This window comes from Cryptomeria japonica, chromosome 5, assembly GCF_030272615.1.
Source record: "Cryptomeria japonica chromosome 5, Sugi_1.0, whole genome shotgun sequence".
Classification (NCBI taxonomy): domain Eukaryota; kingdom Viridiplantae; phylum Streptophyta; class Pinopsida; order Cupressales; family Cupressaceae; genus Cryptomeria; species Cryptomeria japonica.
In genome coordinates this window covers 580,936,579-580,963,699 of record NC_081409.1, presented here as the reverse complement: position 1 = coordinate 580,963,699, position 27,121 = coordinate 580,936,579, and the positions used below count along the sequence as shown (strand labels likewise).

General features: G+C 34.7%; 1 protein-coding gene across 1 annotated transcript; it reads left to right on the top strand.

The window, feature by feature from the left end:
* Nucleotides 1-19,446: 19,446 nt before the first annotated feature.
* On the top strand, nt 19,447-20,195 carry LOC131876359 (pathogenesis-related protein 1C-like). The gene has a single exon (XM_059221518.1). The coding sequence runs from the start codon at nt 19,476-19,478 to the stop codon at nt 19,950-19,952; it is 477 nt and encodes a 158-aa protein (XP_059077501.1). The 5' UTR covers nt 19,447-19,475; the 3' UTR covers nt 19,953-20,195.
* Nucleotides 20,196-27,121: the final 6,926 nt, after the last annotated feature.

The window sequence follows — 27,121 nt, the reverse complement described above, 5'->3', positions numbered from 1 at the left end:
CCCATGTGTTTCTCTGATATTTTTCACATATATGCATACTCCCCCTTTGACATTAATGCAAAATACTAGTGAAATAATTGAAAGAATAAAACAATACTGTTAGTTTCACTAGAGATTAGTCATCTTCAAGATTTCTGGGTATGCCTTTTGCAATAACTGAAGATATGTATCCCAACCGGATTTGAAAGTATTCGAAATAGATGCTAGTCCACTTAGTAAGTGGGCAAGTGTTTCCTTCTCTTGGATATTTGTCAATGTGGGTTTAGCTATCATGTCCATGCACTCTCTCTTGTGAACACCCAATAAATCTAGTCTAGGACTTACCAATACTCTTAGATTTCTTGCTCTTCGCATGATTTTATCTCTCTCCTTCTCAAAAAAAAAAATTTGGTTCTCCAAGGACCAAATTTTTCCATCAACAGATGTCATCAGTGTAGTCAATCCATCAAAAGAGTTAACAATTTTAGCCATCTTATCATATAACTCCTTCAATCTGCTATCTACATTAGTTGTAAGACTTTCGATGTTACAACACACTATGTAGATATTTGTACATTGTTTTAAAGAAACCTCAATAGGAATAAGTTTTTCCTCAATTTTATTCTTTGTTTCTATAATATGATCAAACGTTGTTCTTTTTGCTACTGTGAATTTATCCAAAGCCTGTCGGTCTACAATCTGCCTCAAAGATTGAAAATTGTTAGAGATATGCTCTGTTAGAGTCTTGAGCTTGTCAAAAGGGCTTTCCCCATCTTCAATCTGACAGTCAGGTATTAGTCTACATAATACTGAGACCGATTGAACAATTATTCCTTTATCTGTAGTACCTTCCTTCAGTAAATTCTAAGTACCCATCATCATTAATTCAGTTGGACTCAACTCAGAATCTGATTTCTTCTCAACTTGGGAAGTGTCAATTGCTAATACCTTAGTCAGGGAATCAGTTTTACCCACCGGTATGGACTCAATTGCTTTTACCTTGTCCATCTCAACCTCTTTTGCACTGGTGGCTTCACCACTTGGTGCAATGTCAGTTACTTTTAGTGGAGTATTATCCACAGTATTTCTAGTGTCCTGTGCATTGCCTTTCTCAAAAATGGTCTATGTCGGTATAGACTGTACACTCTCCTTAGCTGTCCATTATGTCTGAATATCTATAGTTACTACCAGTTGTGTCAAAATTGGAGTTGAACTACCCAGAATGCATTTCCCTTTTGATTTTTCAGAAATGGTGGAAGTTGTTGCCTTTGCAAATTCTTCTTGAGATGTGAGAAAGTCTAGGTTTTTCTGAAATAATTTGGTCCATCCCTTACTAGTCTCATTTGTCACCTCATTTACTCTCCCAATCATAAGGCTTATCTACTGGGATTTACTACTGAAAACTCTCCTATTTATAGTATCTATACATCTTTTCATTTCTTCATTATTTATAGCACCACACAATTCCAAAAGTGCTACTTCTTTGATCTCCCTATCTCTTGACAGCATCAAGTCTCCTAGCCTCAAGTTTATTATACAAGGATAAAGGTATCTCCTTCAAAATTTCAACTAAGGCTTTCTTATAAATGTCTATATACAACAAAATAGCCTCTTCTAATTCATTTTTCTCATTCTCTTCTAAATATTTATAATAATTTGATATATTTTTCAATATTCCATCTTTTGTAATTTCATCAATAAGCTCAGCACAGGTCATTGTGGTCTTACCGGTTCTAGTATCATCACCCTTCTTCTTTTTCCTTGTGGTTTCCTATGTGATTGATTTCCTCTTTTGCATAGGCTTTCTTGCCGGTGGTGGAGGTGCAATAGGCTTAGTTGCCTTTCTTACAGGTCTCTTCCTAGGCTCTGCCCTCTTCTTCTCTATCGGTGGCTTTACCACATTCTTCATTTGTACCCTTCTAAAAGCCAGAGGTTCATTATCCTCAAAATCAGAATCAAAAGTGATAGGGGAAATGTGAACTTGTGGCTTCTTCACTTCTGTAGTAACCAACCTCTACCAATTTAGTAGCATGTTTGGATTTTGAATCCAGTTGAGTGTCTATCTTATAAATCACATATTGTACATATGCAAACATCTTTTCTATTTTCTTCTCTCTTCTCTTCATGTTAAAACTGGTTTTCACTTCAAGAGCCTTCTCTCCTGCTATACCAAAATGCTCCGTTTTATCATCTAATGGGGCATCTAACAACATATTTGCATAGAGTTCAAAAATGCTATCATCCACCTCATATCTAAGCTCAGTAATCTAGATTTGCCTAGGTTCAACTACTTCCATAAGATTTTCAATAGTTTTTACCATGAAACAGATATCAGTGGAATACTTCTCCACAATGTTCTTTGATATTATCTCCCTTTGCCTCATGTTTTCTTGAAATGTCTTAAAATACCCCCAAAGTTTCTCATCTCTGTTGGTACCAAGACTGGTAATTGCTTTCTTGATCTGTATATCTACCGATATGTCATGAGCCCAACACTTCTTTCCTAGACTGGGTAGCTCATTCAAGAAGTAAATCATTAAACAAACAATCAAGTTTCCATCTCTGAAAGTGGCTTTCTTGATTCCTTTGATCTTACCAAGGTTTAACATCAACTCACTGCTCATCCATTCACATAAATCATACTTCACATTGTTCCTTAGCATCTGATATACAACATGAATGCATGAACTAGCAACAAAATTCAATCGGTTGGATTGAGTTACCTTGTAACCTATTAACATGCTTGCAAACTTTATATCTGTGTCGATGATTGTGCTTATCCTCATTGATCTGTTCTCAGGTGTTGCACTAGTGAGTTTCTCGACCTTTGTGTTGGAAATTTTCTTGTCAAGTTCTTGTCCAACCTTGGGTAAGCTAGTGATAGCTTGAATAGCCTCCTTCATGATCAAGTAAGGCATGTCTAGCCAAATAAATTTGTTGTGAACCCTGCTCAGAACGTATCTGATAACCTCATCTTTGAATTCTGGTATGTATAGAATACCAGTTAACCCTAGATCCTCAATTGCTTTGTATTAGGGTTTGATGATTCTGCAGTCTCCCAATATCATGGATTGATACATTCTTTTGATATCCTTTGTGCCCAAATCCTCAAAGGTGCAGTGATTGTATGTCCTCACATCTTCAACATACATTATGTCATCAGGAACCCTAGAAAATGCTCCTGCCGAGTCTTCCTTTTTAGCAATTTTGGGAAACTCTTTAAATACTGGCCTTAACCTATCCTTGACTTTGACAATGGTGGTATTTTCAATAAAAGTAGGAGCTGAAGATCCAGATGCCATTTCAAAAAATACCTGAAAGTGAATGCCGGTGGAAGATTGAGTGCTTCAGATAACTACGCGAAATCCTTTGACAATGCTTTTTCTCACTCTTAACTTGCCTTTACTTCACTCTGAATGCTTGAATGCTCAGTAAGTGAAAATGAATTCACTTACCCCCTTTTGACAACAAATAGAACCCTAATAATTTCTAATAAATGCTTCACCAAAAACCCTATGGATGTCAGTTTCACAGTCATGTGCTGGGTGAACCTTCATTGATGATGAGCACAACTCTCCAAATCTCTTTCAGATCTCCTTAAGTCTCTTCCAGGGTAATATGAAAAATTTAGCAATGACTTTGCCAACCCCTAAGGCTTATGCCTCAATTACCGGTGGAATTTCCTATCGGTGGAGAAATACCCTATTCTACTGGTGGAGTTTCCAATGTAGATCAATCTCCACTTGGTTCTTTAGATTTTCTAACCCATCTCTTGGTGTGATCTTGTTGTATTTAATCTACCTTCTTCTTTCCTTTCTCATTATCTTTATCGTTATTAGCCGGTTGAGTCTTGCTTCTGCAATACTTAGCAATATGACATTTTTTGTTGTATGCATAACATGTAACATTTCTCTTCTAACTTGCTTTGACATATCTGGTATAATTTATTGACCTACAATAATTAGCAAAATGTCCAAACATTCCACATGCATGACATTTAACATTCATTCTGCAATCTTCTGATCTATGACCATATTTCTTGCAATTTGTACATTGACTGGGAACCAAATTGTAGTTTTGATTTGCTTTACTTCTACATTGTTTAGCCATATGCCCAAATTTATTGCAAACAAAACATCTACCATTGAATTTATAGGAATTATATTGCCTTACTGGTTTCCTCTATTCTGATGAGTTCTGCATATCAATTGTCTGATCTTCATTTGTTGTATCGGAGCTTTCACCTTGTAGAAATCCAAGTCCTCTAGAATCATCAATCTATCTTTGTCTTTTCAATAAGTCATCCAACTGTGCAACACTGATCCTAAACTTTTCATTATAATCACTTGCAGTAGTAAGATCATCTCTCAGAGTAGTTATTTGTCTTTCAAGTTCTTGTTCATTGTTCCAAGAGTGTGCCAAATCAGTTCTAAAAAGATTATTCTCATGAGTTAATCTACCACACTCATCAAATTTGTTCTTCAGAGATATAACAAGATTATCTTCCTTCTTCTTTCTATCCTCAATATCTTTTGATAACCTCATAGTCAGATCTTGCATTTCATTCTTCATGAGCATGTTTTCTTGACTTAGTTTCTGACATTGTTCCTTAGGATAATTCTTCTCCTCATCATCTGGTTTCTGTTAAAGTTCTTTTCTCTTGGCTTGAGCAGATGATAACCTTTCTTGCAGGATAAGAATGAATTCATTTGTAGAAATCAATTCTTCTTGCAATTACAAGTTCTTCATCCTTTCAACATCATAATGCTTAAGAGCCATCTCAAGTTGCTTCTCCATAGCCATGTTCAAATATTGTGATTTTATGATCTTCCTCAAGCTGTTAAAATTCTTCCGAGCTACCAGACTTTGATACCAATTGTTGGGATCTAAGAACACTGAGAGGGGGAGTGAATGGGTGTTTTGTTGATATGAACAATTTTTATCCTTTTATACCATGCATATATAAACCAGTAAACAAATAAACCATCCACATAAATGAACACCATAGCACACAAAATTTATACGGGGAAAACCTCAATTTGGAAAAACCACGGTGGGATTTGTGACCCACAATATCAGTTCACTGGCCATATGAAAAGATATTACATATAATAGGGGCCTTCACATATAGGAAGGCACATTTCCTAGAGCATACTGCTCATCACTAAAGAGCCTCACTGACTACAAGCTTTCTGCTAAAGTAAATTACTGAAAATGAACTCAAGAATGCATCTGCTATGCCAAATAGAGTTCCAGTTCTATCTCTGCTCTGTACTGGTTCATAAAATCTGAACTACTACTGGTATCTCTTCTCCTCGAAGAATTATTTCCAAGCTATCTACAGATCATTGCATGATATAAAATTTGCATAGAAAATGATATTCATACATATATTTCGCATTATATAGTTCTGCTATATTCTCCTATATCCACACATATCATCTATCACATCATATCAAAAATAACCTAGGAGACTGACTTATATACCTATTACAACTGATATGCCTTATGTCGGCTTACAATACATTTACAAAGATATTCAATATTGGCCTTGAAAATATTTCCAAAATGATTTATTAAGTAAATCTTCCTTGATGTCAGTTTCCAAAGAAGTATTGATGTCAGTGTTGGTGCCAGTGTAACCCTGAATGCTCCAAAGCTGGTATCTATCAGTATATGCCTCCTAGTGTCAGTTAATGACTTCCATCAAATATTGTTGCCATCAATGACAACAAAATGAGTCCAATGAGTTTTAATTTCCAACACAGATAACCGACAGACAACTGAGAGGGGGGGGGGTGAAACAGTTATCATAGATTACCAGAAGCTTTAGCAATTTAAAACAACAATACCGAAACCCAAAATAATAATACTGAAATATCAGTTAATCCAAATGTATATACAGTAAACACAAAGTAAATACCATCCACACAACACCAAGATTTATACCTGGAAAACCTGGTAAAGGGAAAAACCACGGTGGGAAGCCTACCCACAGTCAGATAATACTTTTGCAGTATGTGAATTTAAATTGAAGGGGCCTACACTTGTAGGAAGGCCAACATCCTAGACCACACTGCTCATCACAAAAGGAGTCTCACTGACTACATACAAATCTAGACTACAATCCAAAGAAGTGTTGAACTGCAAAAGATAGCATCTCCTATGCCTGAGTACAATTCCGATTAAGCTCAATAGCGGAGGACTAAATCCTCTTACACAAACCCAATTCAATCTCCAATCATCGACCAACTCCTCTTCTTGAATGATATTACATTATTTGTATATTACATTCCTTGACCATGACCTCTTACAATAACCATGATGATCTACAATGATATCTTACATCTTATTTATACAAACCTTCGACCATAAACAATCAAGTCAGCCAACAGACAATAAACCAATTACATAATTACAAACCATGTCGTCCCTAGACCAAAACAAATAATATCCAACACATAAGACATCCTAGAAATACAACAATAGGTCCTATCCACATGTTACATCAATTTCGATCCATAACCTAGATCAATGGGGACCAAGTATAGGTCCACATGCTTCAGCAATTATCTCCAAATGCCAAGTCAAGAACATGATCACCAAAAGCATCCTAAAACTCAATCAGAAGCTGCACCAACACCAATTATGTAATGGATCAAATATCTCCACCAAAATCTTTGCCGGTGAAACCCTCACTAGAATGAGAAACCAATCTTCTAAGTAAGAAGGATAACATCCAATCGCCAGACCAAAACCAACTGACCAAATATGAGTATAAGTATCATGAACAAGCCAATTCCATCACCAAATTATACCAGAGTCAACTGGATCATGCCAGATCCAAGTTAACCAAGAACAACTCAACCAACCAAGACCAAAAGGGTGTCGATAAATCATCCAATCAGCTAGTGTTGACATCAATGATAAAAAATTAATGCAACACATAATCAATTCCACCAAATGGCCAACAATCTCCCCCTTTGGCATTGATGACAAAAATAGATGTGAAAAACATCTAGGTACCAAGAAATGCCAAACAAGTCTCCCCCCATGGAAGATAGCCAACAATCTCCTACATGTAGCTCTGAATATCAATGACTCTCCCCATTTGAATAATATCTCTGTAAAGTTCTGAATTTCTTTTTCACATCACTACCTCTCCCCCTTTGACATCAATGCCATAAATATAACAAAAATATCAAAGCAAAAATATAAGCCTCTGAATCTCTAAGCTGACTACTCCCCCTCAGCAGTAACATCCCTCATTAGTGCCAGAATGAATAGTATCTTTGATAATTCATATTGGACTGATGTCAAACTGCATCAATCAAGTCTCTGCCAGAGGGGAAGAAACCCCCAATCTATCTCTCAAGTACTCAAATGATTCCTTGGATAAAGTTTTAGTGAAAATATATGCAATATGATCTTTAGTGTTCACATAAACTAGTTTAACTTCATTTTCTTCCACCTTCTCCTTCAAAAAGTTATACTTGATAGATATGTATTTTATCTTTAGAATGAAATACTGGATTCTTTGATATATCAATAGCAGCAGATTTATCACAATGAATAACTACCCGTGCATCACAATCCACCTTTATATCCTTCAACATTTGCTTCATCCATAAAACTTGTGTACAATTAGTAGCAACAACAACATACTTAGCATCAACAGTAGATAAAGAAGTACATGACTATTTCTTGCTGATCCATGAAACCAACTTCTTTCCAAGAAATAAAGCTCCACCGGAAGTACTTTTCCAGTCGTCAACATCTATATGTGCACATAAAGTAAAGTTATCATCCTTAGGATACCACAAACCATATTCTAATGTACCTTGCAAGTATCTAAAAATCCTTTTCACCGCCATCTCATGATTTTTTTAAGGATCACTCTAAAATATTGAAATAATACAAACAACATTCATAATGTCAGGCCTATTCTGAGTCAAATAAAGTAGACCTCCAATCATAGATTTGTAACTTGTAGGATTTATCGGTGCAGAAACATCTTTCCTTGTCAATTTCTCACTTGTAACCATAAGTGTACTTACTAGTTTAGAATCTCCCATCCCAAATTTATTCAACAATTCCTTAGCATACTTACTTTGATAGATAAAAATAACTTTGTCAGTTTGAGTAATCTGCAACCCTAAGAAAAATTTCATCTCACCAATCATAGACATCTCAAATTATTTCTTTATCTTCTTACAAAATTCTATGAACAATTTATCTTCACCTCCAAAAACAATTTCATCAACAAATACTTCAACAATTAGTATATCATTGTTAGTGATTTTATAATATAAATTACTGTTAGCACTGCCCTTAGTAAAATCAAGCTTCAAAAGATATTTATCCAACCTTGCATACCAAGCTCTAAGTGCTTGTTTCAATCCATATAAAGGTTTCCTTACCCCGCAAACCATATCAGTATCATCTAATAGTGTAAAACCATCAAGTTTCTCAATATAAACTTCCTCATCAAGATCCACATTCAGGAATGCGCATTTAACATCCATCTAATAAACCTTGTAGTTTTTATAAGCAGCATCGGCAAGAAATAATCTTATAGCTTCAATCCTAGCTACTGGTGCAAAAGTTTCTCCATAATCAATTCCTTCCTTCTCAGAATATTGTTTACAAACCAATATAGCCTTATTCCTTATAACTTGACCATCCTCATTCAGTTTACTCCTAAAAACCCATTTAGTTCCAATAACATTTTTATTTTTAAGCTAGGGAACCAAAGTCCATGTGTTATTTCTCTCAATTTGATCTAATTCTTCTTCCATAAGTTTTAACCAAAATTAATCTTTACATGCCTCAGTTATTGATACCGGTTCAACTTGTGAAATTAAACATACCTCACTAGTTGCCAATCTTCTTCTTGTCATCACTCCATTTCTCTTATCCCCAATGATTTGATCTTCAAAATGATTCAATGTCACATACCTAGGAGTCTTCTGACTCTCTATTCCTCTTCCCCATTTTTCAGTTACTGTAGAATTATCTGATGTTGCCGGAGTAACTGGTTCAACTCTCTGTTCTGGTAAAAGTGCTACCAGTTCAGATATAATCATTTCCACTATTGATTCCTTCTCATAAACTCTAATTTGATTTTTGCTTAGCTCATCTACTTCAACATTAGCACTCTCCACAATTCTCTGCAATCTCTTGTTATAACATCTATATGCTTTGCTTTCATTAGAATAACCAAGAAATATGCCTTCATCACTTCTATGATCAAATTTCTCAATACTTTCATCTCTCAAGATATAACATTTACTACCAAAAATTTTGAAATACTTAACTGTAGATTTATTGCCAAAATATAATTCATAAGGTGTCTTATCAGTTTCCCCTTTGATATGTACTCTATTGAATGTATAAATTGTTGTACTAATTGCTTCTCTCTAATAGATATGAGGTAGACTTTCTTCCATCATCATTGTTCTAGCAACATCCAAGATAGTTCTATTTTTTCTTTCCACAACTCCATTCTGCTGAGGTGTCCGGGGAGCAAAAAATTGTCTTCTTATACCACGCTTGTCACAAAAGTTATTAAAGTCAATGGATGTGAATTATCCACCATGATTTGATCTCAAACATTTTAATCTTCAATCTTGTCTCAATTTCCACTTTAGCCTTAAATATTTTAAACTTTTCAAATGCTTCAGGTTTTTCTCTCAAAAAAGTGACCCACATCATCCTAGAATAATCATCAATGATTAGCATGAAATATATATCACCATGAAAACTTTTCACTCTAGCAGGGCCACACAAATTAGTATGAATAAGATCAAGAACATCATTTGATTTATCTTGTATGCTCGTAAAAGAGGTTCTGACCTATTTACCCATTTGACATTCTTTACATACCGGATTATAGGGCTGCATAATCTTAGGTATATCTCTAACAACCTTAGTTGAACTAATCTTCACAATGCAATCAAAATTTACATGACAGAGCCTTTAATGCCATAACCAACTCTCATCAATTTGAGTAATCAAACATATCTTCTCACCGGTGTTCAAATGAAATGTGTTACCTTTTGTCTGTATACCGGTTGCAATCTCGAAGCAAGATCTGTTTATGATTTTGCATTTTCCATCCTTGAACTGAAATTGGAATCCCTTATCTACCAATTGTCCTACACTCAAAAGATTATGCTTCAAACCTTCAACATAATAAACATTGTCAGTATTTTTCTTACCATCTAATGATATAATTCCTTTTCCTTTAATCATACATGCCTTGTCATCTCCAAATCTAACTAGTCCACCATCAATTTCTTGCAAAGACAGAAACTTCCCTTTACCTCCAGCCATATGATGTGAACAACCACTAACAATTACCCATTCATCCTTATCCTCAATTTTAGCAGCAAGTGCCTTCCCCTTAGGTACATTCCCTTCTAGTGCCGGATCATCTTCCTTAATAGCTAGGAATACCCATTCCTTTCTATTGCCAGATCCACTAGCAGAGTCTTCTACTAGTTCATCATCTAAATCTATAATACCTTCCTCATCCGCTATGTAGCATGATTTGTCTCTATTTTTCTTGAATCTACACTTGTTCTAATATACAGGGTTAGGTTTAAATGATCTTTTAACTCTTTCTTCAAATCTTGAATTTCTTTCAGGATATCTAGATGCAAAATGACCAACCTTATTACATAAAAAACAATTTAAAGGTGATTTTCCTTCATACTTACTTCCTACCGGTCCTTTTGATACTCTTCTAGCAAATAGTGCTTCAAGTTGCTTAAACTCATCATCTTCTCTCTTCATATCTTCTAATTCTTTTGCATATAAATCTCTCCAATCTTGCATACTGGTTATAGATGTAGTTGCATTTAAAGCAAGTTCATTCTTCATAGCTCCAAAAGATCCAAATTCCTCAAGCTCAAGAGCAAATAGTTTCCCAACCAAAGTATCTATGTTGATAGATGTATTAGCCATTGTTCTCAACTCATTAATAGTAGTAGCCTTCATTTGGTAAGTCACTGGTAGGGCTCCTATGATTTTAGAAACAATTTCATCTTCACTTAGAGTTCCACCACAACATTGAATTCTCATAACAATCTCAGTTACCCTTTCCATGAATGCAGTAATTCTTTCATCTTTTTTCATCTTCAGGTTTTCATATCTTACCCGGTAACCATCAAGTTTAGCAATCTTCACTATAGGGTCACCTTCATTAAGAGTCTGCAACTTATCTCATATAGCCTTTCCAAATGATTTTTCTATTAGTCCCATTATCTATTGATCAGAAAGTGCACAAAAGAGGGCTTCTCTTACTCTACAATCATTCTCAAGCTCCTTGTCCAGGTTTTCTGGAGGAGGATTGCAAGATCTCAGATTATAGGGTGTGACACCATTTGGTGTGATATCCCAAATCTCCTTGCCAAGACATCTCAAATGAGTCTCCATATGAATCTTTCATATTGTATAATTTGTTCCTTCAAGCCTTGGTATATCCCTTCGAAAGATAGCTCTAGAAGAACGGGATGAACTTGAACTGTTACTCACCATAGGATCTTCCTCAAGCGGTTAAGCTTTCTATAGAGAGGACCAAAGCTCTGATACCAATTGTTAGGCAGTTCAGATAACTGACAGACAACTGAGAGGGGGAGAGGGGGGGGTGAATCAGTTGTCACATATTATTGGAAGCTTTAGAAATTTAAAACAACAATACCGGAACCCAAAACAATAATACTAGAATATTAGTTAATCCAATTAAGTATAGACAATAAACATAGAATAAATACCATCCACACAACAACAAGATTTGTATGTGGAAAACCCAGTAAAGGGAAAAACCATGCTGGGAAGCCTACCCACGGCCAAATAATACTTCTGTAGTAAGTATGTAAATTTACAATGAAGGGGCTTGCACTTGTAGGAAGGCCAACAACCTAGAGCACACTCCTCATCACAAAAGGAGTCTCACTGACTACATACAAATCCAGACTATAATCCGGAGAAGTGTTGAACTGCAAAAGATAGCATCTCCTATGCTTGAGTATAGTTTCAGTTAAGCTCAATATCGGAGGACTAAATCCTCTGACACAAACCCAATTTGATCTCCAATGATCGACCAAGTCCTCTTCCTGAATGATATTACATTATTCAAACATTACATTCCTTAACCATGACCTCTTACAATAATCATGATGATCTACAATGAGATCTTACATCTTATTTATACAAACCCTTGACCATAAACAATCAGGTCGGCCACCAGACAATAAACCAATTACATAATTACAAACCATGTTGATCTTAGACCAAAATAAATAATATCCAACACATAAGATATCCCAAAAATACAATAATAGGTCCTATCCACACGTTACATTAATGTCAGTCCAAAATCTAGATCAACTGGGACCAAGTATAGGTCCACATGCTTCATCAATGATCTCCAAACGCCAAGTATTGAACATGATCACCAATAGAATCCTAAAACTCCATCAAAAGTTGCACCAACACCAATTATGCAATGCATCAAAGATCTCCACCAAAAGCTCTACCGGTGAAACCCTCGCCGGAACCAGAAACCAATCTTCTAAGTAAGCAGGATAGCATCCATTCACGAGACCAAAACCAACTAACCAAATATGAGTATAAGCATCATGAATAAGCTAATTCCATCACCAGATTATACCAGAGTCAACCGGATTATGTCGAATCCAAGTTAACCAAAAACTACTCAACCAACTGGGACCAGAAGGGTGCCGATAAAGCATCCAATCATCTAGTGTTGACATCAATGACAAAAAATCAATGCAATACATAATCAATTCCACCAAATGGCCAATAGGAGTTTTACAAGGTTATTGAATGGCTCTATTTGGAGATGGATAGCTTGAAGACCAAACAAGCGAAATCTTCTAGAAAAGTGGATACTTTAGAAGCTGTTGGGACATGTAATCTTTGTTCCTTGCCAAATTACCTGAATGAATTAACTAAAGCCATCAGCAATGCGAAGGCTATCAATGGAGCGTATGACTCTCAATTCAAGGCTTTGTAGGCTAGGTTCAATGAAATGGAGAAGAGGGTTCTCAACCATGAGAAAACTCTGAAGAAAATTGGCGAACAAAGCCATAAAATTATGAAATCCTCTCTCGATAGCTTCACTATGATTATTAGCAAACTAGAACAAGTCCAACAAGAAAAGAACACAATAGATATTACTGAGGATAAGGTTCTGACCCTTAAAGGAGGGGATACTGGACATGGGAAGAGAACCCGAGCAAGTATGTGGAAGATGGCTCAGCAAGCCGAGGAGCTAGAGGATCTGAAGAGTGTTGTTGCCTCTATTGTCCAACTGGAGCAAAAAGTTTTGGAGCTTCTAAAAAATATCTCTTAGCTCTCTTTTTCTTTGTTCTTATCTATCCCTTATGTGTTTATGTGTTGTCCTTTTGTTTCTTTTGGCGCTTTTGCTGGCTTTTCATCTCCGCCAGCTATTTCCTTTTTGTGTTTTGTTCTATCTAGCTGGGCTTTGAATGCTTTATCTATTTTATAATCTAATGTAAAGGGTTTCGATGCACCTTCAAAACCTTCTTTACACTTAATCAAAAACAATATGAGCAAGGCCACGCAACAAATCAACACCAATTTTATCACTTTACGCTATTATTTTTATTACTTCAATCAATGGAATTTCCTTAATATTCAGGTATTGTTAACTCTTCCATTGTTGGATATTTTCAGATTCATTGTCAATCTTCTCCAATTGGTCAATGGTAACTCTAGTTAGTGATTCATCCTCATCATGATAATTGTGAAGAGAATGGGGATAAATGACATCATTTGTTGGGTTGGAGGAAGAACCAACATTCTCATGAAATAAGTTATCCAATTTGGGCTCCATATCCTTAGTAATTTTACCTTGGGAAGCCTTAATTCTACTTCTTCTTACGGGAATATTGTAGGTAGGACTAATGGTAAAAAAAGTCATACACAAAGGAGGGAAATTTAAATGTATGAATTAAAGATTGTGAAAAAAAATGTAATTTGTTGTAAAAGTCATTGACTAGGAAATTGGATTTGTGAATTTGAAAGATAAATTCCTCTAAATCATAGCATATCATGTCACAAAGGTCAGATTTGAAAATAGACTTGAAAAATTATGCAACCCACAACTGAATTTAGAATTATAAATTAGGGTTTTTGTGAATTTAACCTCTATATATATGTAATTCAAAAATAAAAAATATGAACACAAATTTGAATTTGAAAATGCTTAAACAATTAAATCTAACATCACAGATCATAAATTAAGTTGCAAGAAGTCACGTACACCAAAATGTATTGGTGTAAAATTAGAGTTAGGATTAAATTAAAATAATAAAACCACTAAATGACCTAATTAACCAACATATTGAGGAGAGGAATCTAATAGATCTAGCCTTGATAGACCAAGATTTTGATTAGATTTCAGGCTCCTTTAATAGGGTTGTATCCTCCTTAAATTGAATTCAATTGAATAATTGAAGATCAGGAGAAAATAGTAATTTTCTTAAGCATTTTGATATAAATAGTGAGCTAGAGATGTCGTATGGAGACACCAAACTGGATCTGAGACGAAGAAGATTATTTGAATCTATTCCTAGAAGTTTAGCCTAATTTTTCGAGACCATGTAGTATCAATTTGCCACGCTCCTCTAAATTTCTCTTCATCGAAAGTTGAACTTGTTTATCTCTGTGAATCTTGTTTATCCTCTTGAATGCAGTTCTATACCTACTCTTTCTTACAGTGAAAAGAATAAATATGTTGGGAATATGGGTTTGCCTTAGGTTAAACCCCGTTTTTTCAAAAAACCATTAAATTTAATTAAAAATATAAATGAAAGGCTATCGTAAAATACTTTCCATTTGACGGAAAGACTGAGAATGAATGAAACACTAATTATATGCCTTTATTGAATTTTTTTGGTCTTGGCTAAGGAATTAGGGTTTCATGTCAACTATCTTAATAAAACAAAGAACATCAATTTCATCTCCAATTCTTGAATCTTGATTTCACTTTTGCTCCAATGTCTGATAGAAGATTGATTGCTTGCTCACTTGAATATAGGATCACAATATTTCTCTCTTGAGTTGATTATGAATTCAAATTAGGTTTGAAATAAGAGGGGTAGACATCCTTTTATACTTTCTTATAAAAAATCCAATTGAATTTCTATAATGGGTCAACATGGGGCTAGATTTCTCACTCATAAAAGGTGACCATAAAAGGGGCTAATTTTTTGCCTGATTAAGAGGCCCATGGCATATATTCCTTGGTCCTGATTTAGGACAATGATGTGGTACATTCTAGTCCTAATTTGGGACCAAAGGCATGGTATGTCATAGTCCTGCAAATTAGGACTCCAAACAAGGGGTCAAGCTAGAAATAAGGTAAAAATTTGACATAAATGAATGATGTTAGTAGAATTAGTGTTGCAATCAAGTCTTCGAGGACGAAATGCCTAAGTGAGGCCTAAGTGAGCACAAAATTTTAGGTGAGTACAACTTTGGATGCTACACATATTTTCTCAGTTTTTCTTTCATGTTGTAGATTTGACCTTACCCACCTCTATTAATGATTTATTCAATAATCATGAAAAATCTTTAAGTCCAAGGTTTTTCTTATTTTTTCCTTAGTATTTTTTGTATTTGAAGTTTCAAAGGTTCAAAGTGGTTGATAATTATATGCCATCACAGTTGTCAATAATTATATGCCCTCCTAGCCAACTATTAAATATTATTAAAAAATATAATTGAACCATATCTTTTGAAAATATACTCATTGAAAAATAAAATTTAAGATTAATTCATATTTTATTTTGAGAGTGAGTTGTAATTTTGCAACGCCACAAAATCCATATCTAATAATATTATAATACAAGAACCTATTTCATATATTTCTCACAAATATTTATATTGAAGGTGGGTTAGTTATTGTACTAACTTAGAGATATAATAGCTTCACCAAGAAAAAAAAACATGGAATAATTGAATCTTTATTCACGTCCATATGAGTAACAATATCCTTTTAAGTAAAATGAAAAAAAAATCACGTTCTACTAGAAGAGAATGACTAGGAGTTAAAGAAAATGAAGTTTTAGATAATAAGCACAAGAAATAAGGAGGGCACATAAACAAGAGGCATTTGAGAAGATAGTAGTAAGGAATCTATCCCCAAGCATACAAAATTTAAATAAACCTACCGAGAATTTAAATAATTAAGTATAAATAACAAAATAAAAAATATTAATTAAGGTTATCTAATGAAGCAAATAAGTGAATGAGTCCCCATCAACTCATATGAAAGGGAAAATATATTTATTTGGTAAACAAGAGAAAATAAGGAAACAAACAAATGATTATGGAAAGAAATAGAAACACAATAGACAAGTGAAACACAATAGGCAAGGGAAACAACTAAAAGAAATGAGACCAAAAGAAATGATAAAAATAAAAGTTCTAAAATAAAAAGTAGAGCAATAAAAGAAAAATAAAAAGAAAGTAGATAGAAAAAGAGAAAAAATGAACAAAAAAATAATAAAAATATATGAAATTAAATTAAAGAGGAGAAAGAACAATAAAAAGAATAAAAATTGCATTGTCAATAGAACATGGAGATAAAAGACTACATCAAATTAAAGTAAGGATCTTTTAGCACAATAAATGTAATATTGCTAACAATAATAATTGGTAATATTTATTTTTTATTTTGTCAAATATAGATAAAGTTATTATTTCATTTTCTAACTTCCATTCATTTATAATTATTCTAACATAATGATAAAATCTTTTATCTTTTATCTTAATCTTATTTTACTAGTCATTGCATATTTGTAATTGTTACACCAACTATTATGCTTCTAATTTTAAGAAGCCATTTTATTTTTCTTCTTGCTGTACACCATTTTGTAAGCATGTTCTAAATACAATGACCTGGCATATAATATTTTAGTGACATATAATTTGTTATCTCACACACTAGATGAATTCAGACTTGGTTCACACGCACATATATTCTTCTATATTTATGCAAATCCACCCTCTCTTTCCTTTTTCTCAAACCAGTTCTAAATGTATTACATCCCCATCTCGTGAGATGACAGTAACACAACAAAATGGCGCAAGAATATTAAAGTAAAAGCTTAAAATCAGACCCGTCCTGCACAGCACTGGCTTCTTCATAATAATTGTGGAAAAAAAATGCACGGCACAGGTAAAGCTAATTTAATTGTCAACATATTCTTGACAATCGAAAGCAGATGTTGACAAAAGTGCTTGACCAGCCGAAACATTTATGAAAGAGTTTACCATGGTTTAGTGGGATCTTGTAATAGTATTTGGATATTTCTAAGTTGGAAACATAGACTTACAAAAGCCTCCTAGATTCTAGGTACACATGTACACCTTATGTGTGTGCCTAAACTTGCTAAGTGTTTATTTGAATTGAATAGAAAAGATACTCTCTTAATTATGAAATTCCTTTTTTATGAGCATCATCTAGTGACATGATTTTGTTACTGGAGGAAGATATTTCAATGTCACTCCTAATAAGAAATCTATCTAGATAGATGGTCAATGAAAATAAGGAAACTCATTTCAAGTATTAACGTATGTTAAAATATGCATTGTTCGTATTCAGTACCCTTCTTTTCGGTAAGGTGTTCACTTAATTTTTAAAAATAGAAAGGTGTGAGAATTTTTAAGTGTAGAACATGTTTTGAAGTAGGCGTTATTATTCAATGAATATTTTTTCTAATCATAAAATGACATTGAAATCCATAGAACAGCTACATTATTTGTTTGAATTGGTACAAGAATAACTATTTTTTATTTCAGATTAATATTTCATTGAATTAATTTATTTTATCAATGGTAATTATTGTAAGCTTTAAATACCATTATTGATAGAACAAATAAACAACTAAAAAAAATGGAAAAAAATACTTAATGGAGATTACGTACTATTCCAATATTATGTTAGCACCTATGTGTGGGTAGTAGTAGGTGCCTTAGTTGTTGTTTATACTTTACGTTGATTGAGAAATGTTGTTTTTTGTTGCGATGTTTGCTAAGAATTCTTTAAAGGTTGTGACCTATTTCTTTTAATTGGGAAAATTTAATATGGACAATAGCTTACATTTTCTTACTTTGGTGATTTAATAAAACAAGGACCTTTAAAATACTACAAACTTGTTGTTCTTGGTAGCAACACAGGAATGTTTATATTGAACAAGAAATTCCTCTTGTTTGTTGGCTGCAATAATATTTTTTCAGAAACTAATAGCTTTATCTATTGATACATTGATCACTACCTCCTACAATCTTCAAATCAACAGATTAGTACTATACAAATTGAAATGTTGAGAGTACATGGTCATGTATTCAATTTATAGATAAATACACAATACATTCTACAACTATTGTATCAAAGAGTTATCTTGGTAATTTATTAGACATATGTGAGAGTAGTAGCGTGGATGGTTGTAGGCGGCGTTATGTGGTTAGAGATGGCATGAGGTGGCTACGTCATTTGGATTCTGCTAATGTATAATTAATTTACACTTTTAACACTTTTTTCAAAAGAAAAAATGAACTTCACATTGCAAATTGGATAGCCACCTTTTTATTCATTTTATTTTTGAAAAAAAAGATGCACCATATATTATGATATTTTCCCCATAGCTTCATAGTATTTGCGATTCATTTTCTTTTATCACAAAATTTTTTGTATATTGAAAATTGGCTACGTGAGAAACTGATTGTTTTATAATATCTGAAATTGATTTTGTTTTGTGAAAAATAATACACAAGATATTATAAATTAGACACCCTAAAAATCTATAATATAAAAAAGGATACACAACATATTAAAAATTATAATACTATCCATGATTCATTCTATTGTATTTGAAAAAAATAAAAAATAAAAGACACTAAAAATTTGATTCATCACTCACTAATTATTTCGTAATATTTCTGATTATTTCTTTAATAAAAAAAATATACAACATATTAAAACGATACAGATCACAATCTGACTGTTTCATACTAGTGATTCTTTTTATAAAATAATTGTACGGCAATGGGTCATGTTGGAAATTAAACGCGGCAATCACGGACTGACTCAATATGTTTTATCTAATATTCGAAGAAAGAGAAGATTGTGGGGATGATTTTTCCACAAATTTTCGTGGAAGGAAAGCAATTTGTACCATTTTTTAAATTTCCACAAACTTCCCTGGTAAAGTACCTTTAAATCTCCAACATATTCTTGACAATGGAAAAGCATATCATGCAAACATTTATAAAAGACTTTACCCTGGTCTACCAAGGATTACGAAAAATTAGCTCAATGAATAGTTTGATTAGTTAAATTCCTTGCTAAAATTTACGATCAAAACATCGCTTTGCTCCGCTATAAATATCAACATTGGTTTAGATATTCTCAAAAAAAAGAGTATCTCTGAGAGAAGATGAAGAATTCTTTTATGTGCCTGGTTTTTGTAGTGTTCTTCCTGCAATTGTGCGCAGGACAAGACTTGCAAACACAGTTTTTAAGTCCTCACAACGATGCGAGGTCTCAAGTGGGCGTTGGCCCTCTTGTGTGGGATGATACTGTGGCTGCCTATGCGCAAAACTATGCTAATCAACGCATGGCGGACTGTGCTTTGCAGCATTCGGGTGGACAGTATGGAGAAAACATTTTCTGGGGACAAGGTGCAGAGTTCTCGCCCGCAGATGCCGTGAATTCATGGGTTAGTGAAGAGCAATATTACGATTATAATTCCAATTCATGTGCTCAAGGAGAAGAGTGCGGACATTATACTCAAGTGGTGTGGAAAAATTCGCAGAAGCTTGGCTGTGCTCGTGTTAAATGTAATGATGGCGGTATTTTCATCACCTGCAATTATGATCCGCCTGGGAATTACGTTGGCCAGAAGCCATACTGATTCCACGACTTCCATTCCATTCATGTTGTATTCCATTAAATTGTGCCTCCATTATATCGTGCGTCTCTGTGTTGTGTTTCTCTTCCATCTAGTATTCCTCTCTAAATAATTAGTCACATTGACCTCTTACACGAGGTCACTGAAAGAGGTTTGTCCGTGTCCAAATTTCTTACTGGCTTAAAATATCAGGCAGTGTGTCTTTCTTAATTATTATATATCTCATTTAACAATTATAGGGTTGAATTTCTGCCGCCACAGCTGAAACTAATCGCTATTCAAATATTTATGAAAGACCCGTGAGATCCAATTTTAGAGGCTCTGTTTGTTGTGCAATTTTCATATTTGTTTGTAAAGTGCACAGATCATAAATTATAATTTACTAAACATGATGTTTGATGCACCTATTATGTTTTTGTAAATGGATATGATTTTGGCTCATCCCTGGTACCTGTAGTGAATGCCAATATTTATTTTGCGTACTCCATGGGTTCTGCTGAAATTATTTTAATAAAGAGAGAACACTTTTCTGATCCACGGGAGCAATGGGTTCTCGGTGATTAGGAGTTTTTTCAAATTTCATTAATTATTATTATTTTCTTGTTTTCGGTTAGAGGGTTCTGAAGTCGATCATGTGCTTAACTGTTGAAGAATATGGCTGTCACTGTGGGAGGAATGTTCCATTCAGATTATTGGATTATTTAATCACAAAGACAACTCTAGTCAACATAAACAGATATATGAAAGGGCAGGAATAAACACAGAGAACAGAAGAACTCCCTGGTATCTCCTATTGCTCAAGTGTAAACAACAATCCATATTTAGAGTTACAAAACAACTCAAGAATGTTCCCTGTAAACCTACTAAACATTTTGACAGCGAACTGGTGAAAATTGGCAGGTAACTAGAGATGATGAACAGCGAACTGGAGGTTTTTGAAAATAAATTGAATACTAACGACAACGAACTGAAAGCTAGAATCCACATCCTCAACTTATTTTGCCACATACACAAGTTCGGTTATGACTTATTCTAACAATTATTTTGTGTTATATTTTCCCTGCTTGGTACCACCTTAACAAACAAAATCTCTGATTCATTCTCCAGTTTCTCTTGTATTTTCCGTTTGCTTTGGAAGGGATCGCTGTCCTCCAAAGCTGTCCGGCTTCTCATGGATGGGATTTAAATTCATTTGTTGTCCTTAGTTCTAGAGAGTCCTATAAAACATTAATATCTGAGACTGTGTTCATATAGAATTAACATAGTTGTTCAGTAGTTATTGGTGTGGGTAATTTTCTGTAAGAAAAGAAAGAGGACTCCCTGTTTGGGAAAAAATATTTGATTTGAAGATCTTATGGAAATATTATGCTAGTAGCTTTGTTTAAAAATTTATCAAATTACTTAATTCAATGCTTAAAATTATTATTATTGGTCAATCATAATAAAACTTTGTTTTTGTTTTCAAGACATGGGGAGTTTGTAGTGAATGGTGTTTTTAGATATTTAATAATAAAACATGATGATCTATCTCATTTACTTTATGTTAATAAAAAGGGGGATTGTAAAGCTTTCTTTTATGTCTTCTTAGCAATGCACGAGAATATTTTGCTAAGGGTTGTACTAGTAAAAAAATTAAAACAAATATAAAAAAATCCTCGAAACAATAAAAAAGTAATGTTCAATGTAAGAGACGTTAAGTTAAAAATATAAATAAGATATTTTGAAACAATGTATATGAAGGATTTTGAATAGTTGAAAATAATCTAGTGATGAGGTCCACAATGAGGTTGCACTCATACAACAAAAAAATTACCATAAGCAACGCATAGTGTGAAGAAAGCATTTGAATTTGCCTAATTAGGAGTGTAGGAGTTGATTCTAGTTTTAGATGATAAAAAACTTACAATTCCATATAGGGGAGCCTCATGCATTTCTTATTTATAAGAAGTATAGGCTAATCCAATCATCAAACTTATTTGTTTCTAATTGAGATAAATGAGTTTTACAAGGAACTGAAACCCAAATCCAACAAAAAAGGAACCAGTAGAATAGAAAAGTCTAAACAAATGCTAAACAGAAACAAAAACAGGGGAAACTCCCCATTAGACCAAACAAAATTAAACTAGCCTTCAGTAAAAAAAAAAGAAACCACAAAGTAAGTGCTTGAGCTCAGCATTTTTCTAAACCATACTATTGTTAATCTCTTCGAGTTCCTCCATAATAAATGTGGAACTCCCTTTTTCCTAGTTTTTTCTTCTGGTCGTAGTAGAGGGCTCCATGGAGGTCTGCATTGCATTGTGTTTCTTGTCCAAAATGGTTGCTGAAGACGGATCTGAGCCGGCAGGCAGGGCTTTGTATATTGCAAATTTTTTTGTTGACCTTTTTGAGACCCTTTGCACTACTAAGCATAACTTCTTAGTTGATCTCAACCAATCCCCTGAGTTTTCCCATCAAATCCTCAATGCCTTTTTCCAGGCGTGCAATCCTAGACTCGTGCTTTGTTTTCATAATCTTGATATCCTTGGTTATTTTTTGAATCAACTTTAGAAGATATCCAATTTTATCAGGCTTTGGGTTCCCAGTAAATGTGTTAATGATGTCCTTGATGCCTTGTTCTAGGAGGTCAATTTCACTGATAACCCAACAAAAGCATTTCTCCTAGTTGGAAGTTGAGTTAACCAGGAGCCTATCAATATCCATCTCTTTCTTTTTAAACTCCTTCGGGTCCACAATTAGGGGAATATCCAATTTTATTTCTTCACCCCCTTTTGTTTGGGTCTTCACCTTTTTCTTGGTTTTTTACTTTTTAAGATTTTGAGGGCCCAAATTCTAGGAATGGGGTATTGGGGATTTCATCTTTTTTGTTGCGCATTTAGGTAGCTATTTGCTTTTCCTGTTGCTAGTAGAGCTGGGAATGAGCTTCTGAGAGGGAACCTCATCCTCTGAGAGCCTATAATCTGAATCATCTGACACATGGATTCCATTCCAATCCATGAACATTCCACCCTCCTCATTCTCATCAAATTTAGTATGTGTGACCACATACACATCTTGGCTGTCTAAGGGTTTAGGTTTTCTTAGGACAAGGGAGGGTTTAACGTTGTGCACTTTCGCATACTCCATGATGAGGAGGATTAAACCCTCATGCAAGATAGGGTTTTCATTGTGTTTAACATGATTCTTAATGCCATGCTTAAGATAAGAGACTAAATAAAATGACAATGAAATTTTGTTGTCATGCCTAAAGTGATTTAAGATCGTAAAATGATAGGAAAATATACTTGCATAGTGACCATCGAGGGTTATGTACCTCATGATAAATTATGCCATGTCCTCCTAGATGGTCAAAAGATCGTTTCGATTGTAGCCTCCATCTGGATTTTTTCTGACACTGCTTCTCTCACTCTGTTTATCATAGAAGATAGAGAGGGCTTCTTCTAAGTTTTTTCTTTCTCTATAGAACTTCCTTCCTTCCATACTCAGCCATATAATCTCAGCAAAGATGGGCTCGTCAATCTTGAATTCAACCCCATACACACTAAGAACCCCTTTGTTCCAACCTTTCACAAACCTATCTATTAAACCATGATCCTAGCAATGGAGTTTTCTAACATAGGGTTCTAAGCCACCCACCAGTACATTCGGAGCTGATTTCTGAAGGCAGTTTGTTGGATTTGCGATGAATTTTTTTCGGAGTGTCGACGAAATCCATCGTCAAAAACTCAGCATCAGATTGGTCGATGATGCCATGCCCATCAGAAATTCGACAACCAATGGACTCTGCCGATGGTCAAAGAAGTCGTCGATCGAAAGCTTGGTATTTGTCATAATTCCGACGATGATAATTTTTATCAAAAAAAAAAAATTATTATCACCGAAGATAATTATTATCACCGATTATGCGTTTTCATCAAAAGAATAATATCAATCAGATAAAAGGAAGCTACATTGATAAAAAGATATTGATGAGACCCAGCGATGTCTCATCGATATAAAAGAGCCATCGAAGGAAGGAAATGCCGATGAATTGTAGATAGGACTCACCAAAGATAATAACTTCATTGACAAAAGATATCAAAGAAAGCAGAGAGGGTCTTCATTGACGGGAAAAGTTATCAAGGAAATAATACTATTGGTGCAACATAAAAAGGACCCACCGAAAGCAGTGTTTTCATCGAAAGAATAATATCAATCAAACAAAAGGAAGCTACATCGATAAAAGCTATTGATGAGACCCAAAGATGTCTCATCAATATAAAAGAGGCATCGAAGGAAGGAAATGCCGATGAATTCCAGAAAGGACTCACCGAAGATAATAACTTCATCGACAAAAGATATCGAAGAAAGCAGAGAGGGTCTTCATCGACGGGAAAAGTTATCAAGGAAATAATACTATCGATGCAACATAAAAAGGACCCACCAAAAGGAGCATTTTCATCGAAAGAATAAAATCGATCAGACAAAAGGAAGCTACATCAATAAAAGATATCGATGAGGATATAGGTTTCAAGGAGGTTAAAAGGCATGTTCTCGATATGCATGGTTTTGTCGATGTAACTTTATTGGTGAAGAACGATAAGGGAAAATAAAGAAAAGCTTCGGTCAGATAATAGACTCATTCATCAACGAGGCATACTGATATCGATGAAAGAAGTATTTCGATGGAAAAATAAAGGAGGAGACCAAAGCCCAAGGTTTCCTCGACATAAGACCCGATGGATATCAGATATGTTTCGATGAGGAGACAACCATACTGATCGAATACAGTATTTCGATGAAGGGTAAAAATACTTGATCGAAGTAATATTCAAAACAAAAGTATTGTCGATAGAAACAAAGAGATCGATGGACTAAAGAAACAAATGATCGAAAGACATATCCTCATCGAAATGATTATTGATTGCCGTGAAAATCAGAAACAAATCCCATGAAAGCTCACATCGCCATTAAATTTGAATGTGTGCCCAAGTGATCATTGTCCAAAACAGCCATTAATAACGGATTAAATACACCATAAGTAGTGGATCAACATCAAAGGACACAACATTAAGGAATTCACAGGCGACAAACTAAAAGCAGGAATTGGGCGAATTCACAGATAAAGCTTAGTAATTCCAAGTTGTTTGCACACATACCTCTTTTTTAAAATTCAAATGGAATCATCATCTAAAACTAATAAGACTAGAAAGGGAAAAGAACCTATCGCTGCAGAATAAAAACCTAAAAGACAGAAAAGGGAAGGGCATTCTTTGGCCTAGGACCTGATTGACCAGTGCTCATCATCCAGTTTGAGGTCCAAGAATATAAGAGATGATGAGGAAGCCCTCGAGGACCGGTTTGAGGATCTTGGAGACATATGGAGAGAATTGAGAGGGTATGAATTATTCTTATATGGGTACAACAGAAGAGTTTCCCCTCAGCCTATCAACAATTTATGGTGATTGAACTTAGGAAGGTTAGCTGTGGCTAATGTATTCATGAATGCGGAGCTCATGAAGGCATTGTCAAATAATTATGACCCTAAAACTAGGACCATATATAACTACATGGGTGAGCCAATTCTTGCAATGAGAAAGGAGATTATTGACATCGTGTTTGAGTTGGATTGGGGATTTGAAGAATTGATTGACCTCAAGAAGTTAACATGTGAATATTTTAACCTAGACCACATTTAGAAAATGTGGAGAGTCCCTATACATAGACCTAGGAATGCAGGGTCCTTAGTGCCACTAGGTCAGGATGACAAAGCTCCCTATGATTTCAACTCTTTCCATCCATATTTCAAGTATACCTATTACTGTGTTGCCCAAGTGCTAGGGATAAAAGCCCATCCTTTGATGGATATTGCAGCCATGGTCATTTGTGCCGATTTGCAGTCTAAGGACCCCCGCTTCTTTGATTTTTCTACTTATTTTGTTGAGGTTTTGAATCATGGGTTAGAAAAGTTAAAGGGGGATGTCATCAATGTTCATTTCAAGCATTATTCCTTACTTATGCATATGCTATTGTATGTGGGCCAAGATGAAGGGTTATGGCCAAAAGAGTTATGTGTTAGGACATATGACAATGCTGGGATGACAAAACCAGTGCAACTATGGGTTTCTTCATGGGACTAGAGGTATGTGAATAATCAATATTGGCATTTTGAGTTCTTTGTCAAGCCTTTATATAGACTATTGGGATGCCTGTGCGATCATGCCCTTGCACCAGAGGTTCAAAGATTCGTAAGACCAAAAGATTTTGCTGAAGATCCCTCAATTGAACACAATTGGGGAGATTGATATTGTTTCTCAGACTGCACACAAGTCAGGGTATATGGGTTCAAAGGGAGACCTTACTTACTACAACTTACAGTCCCTAATAGAGTGGCTTGTCTGGAAATTGTGAGGCAACCATCAATAGTGAGTATAGAACATCTTACAAGCCATGGGAAACAATCATTGTACCTGGGTTGTTAGTATTTTCAGATTTTATTGTGAAAAGTTCAAAGAGTTATGGCCTACTATAGACAAAATTGGATTATTATGGCATGGCTATGGGGGATCCAAGGCCCAATTTCGATCCTGAAGGATACATAAGGATAGCCCGTTCATCACAAAAGCTGAAGGCTCGAGAGCATAAATCTTACCTACCAGATGACCTCATTAAGAACATTGGCAGAGAAGAGGCCAGAGTGAAGCAAATAAAGTTTGAGAAAGCAATGGAGGCTTATAAATGGAAGCTTTTTAGAAGGAAAATGGATGAGAATGTGCTACAAAATATTAAAGACCCCTTGGAGTTGGCCAACAAACTTATGGAGCATGAATTGGAAATACTTGAGGGAGTCCTACCTCATGTTTTTAGGGATTACATTGATACTATTAGGAATACAGAGCCTTTGGCTCATATGTCTCCTGCTTCCACATCTGGCATCATTCCATTCACTCCTCGAGAGGATTATCCCTCTGGTTATGCAGAGGATACACCGATAGACTTGGCAATAGGACAATTGAATGTCCGAGAAGTGGCTGACATCAGATTCCTAGAGCATGAGGATTTCTCGGTTGATAGTGACTTCATTTCTTCCAAGGAGTTCACCGCATTCCTCTATCAACACAAAGGATCTCAAATTAGGAATAACATGAGAAATAGTGAAGAAGAGCAGTAGCTTCAAAAGTTACAAGAGGAGATGG

Coding starts and splice junctions, on each gene's coding strand:
- LOC131876359 (XM_059221518.1), top strand. CDS start 19,476: ATGAAGAATTCTTTTATGTGCCTGGTTTTTGTAGTGTTCTTCCTGCAA.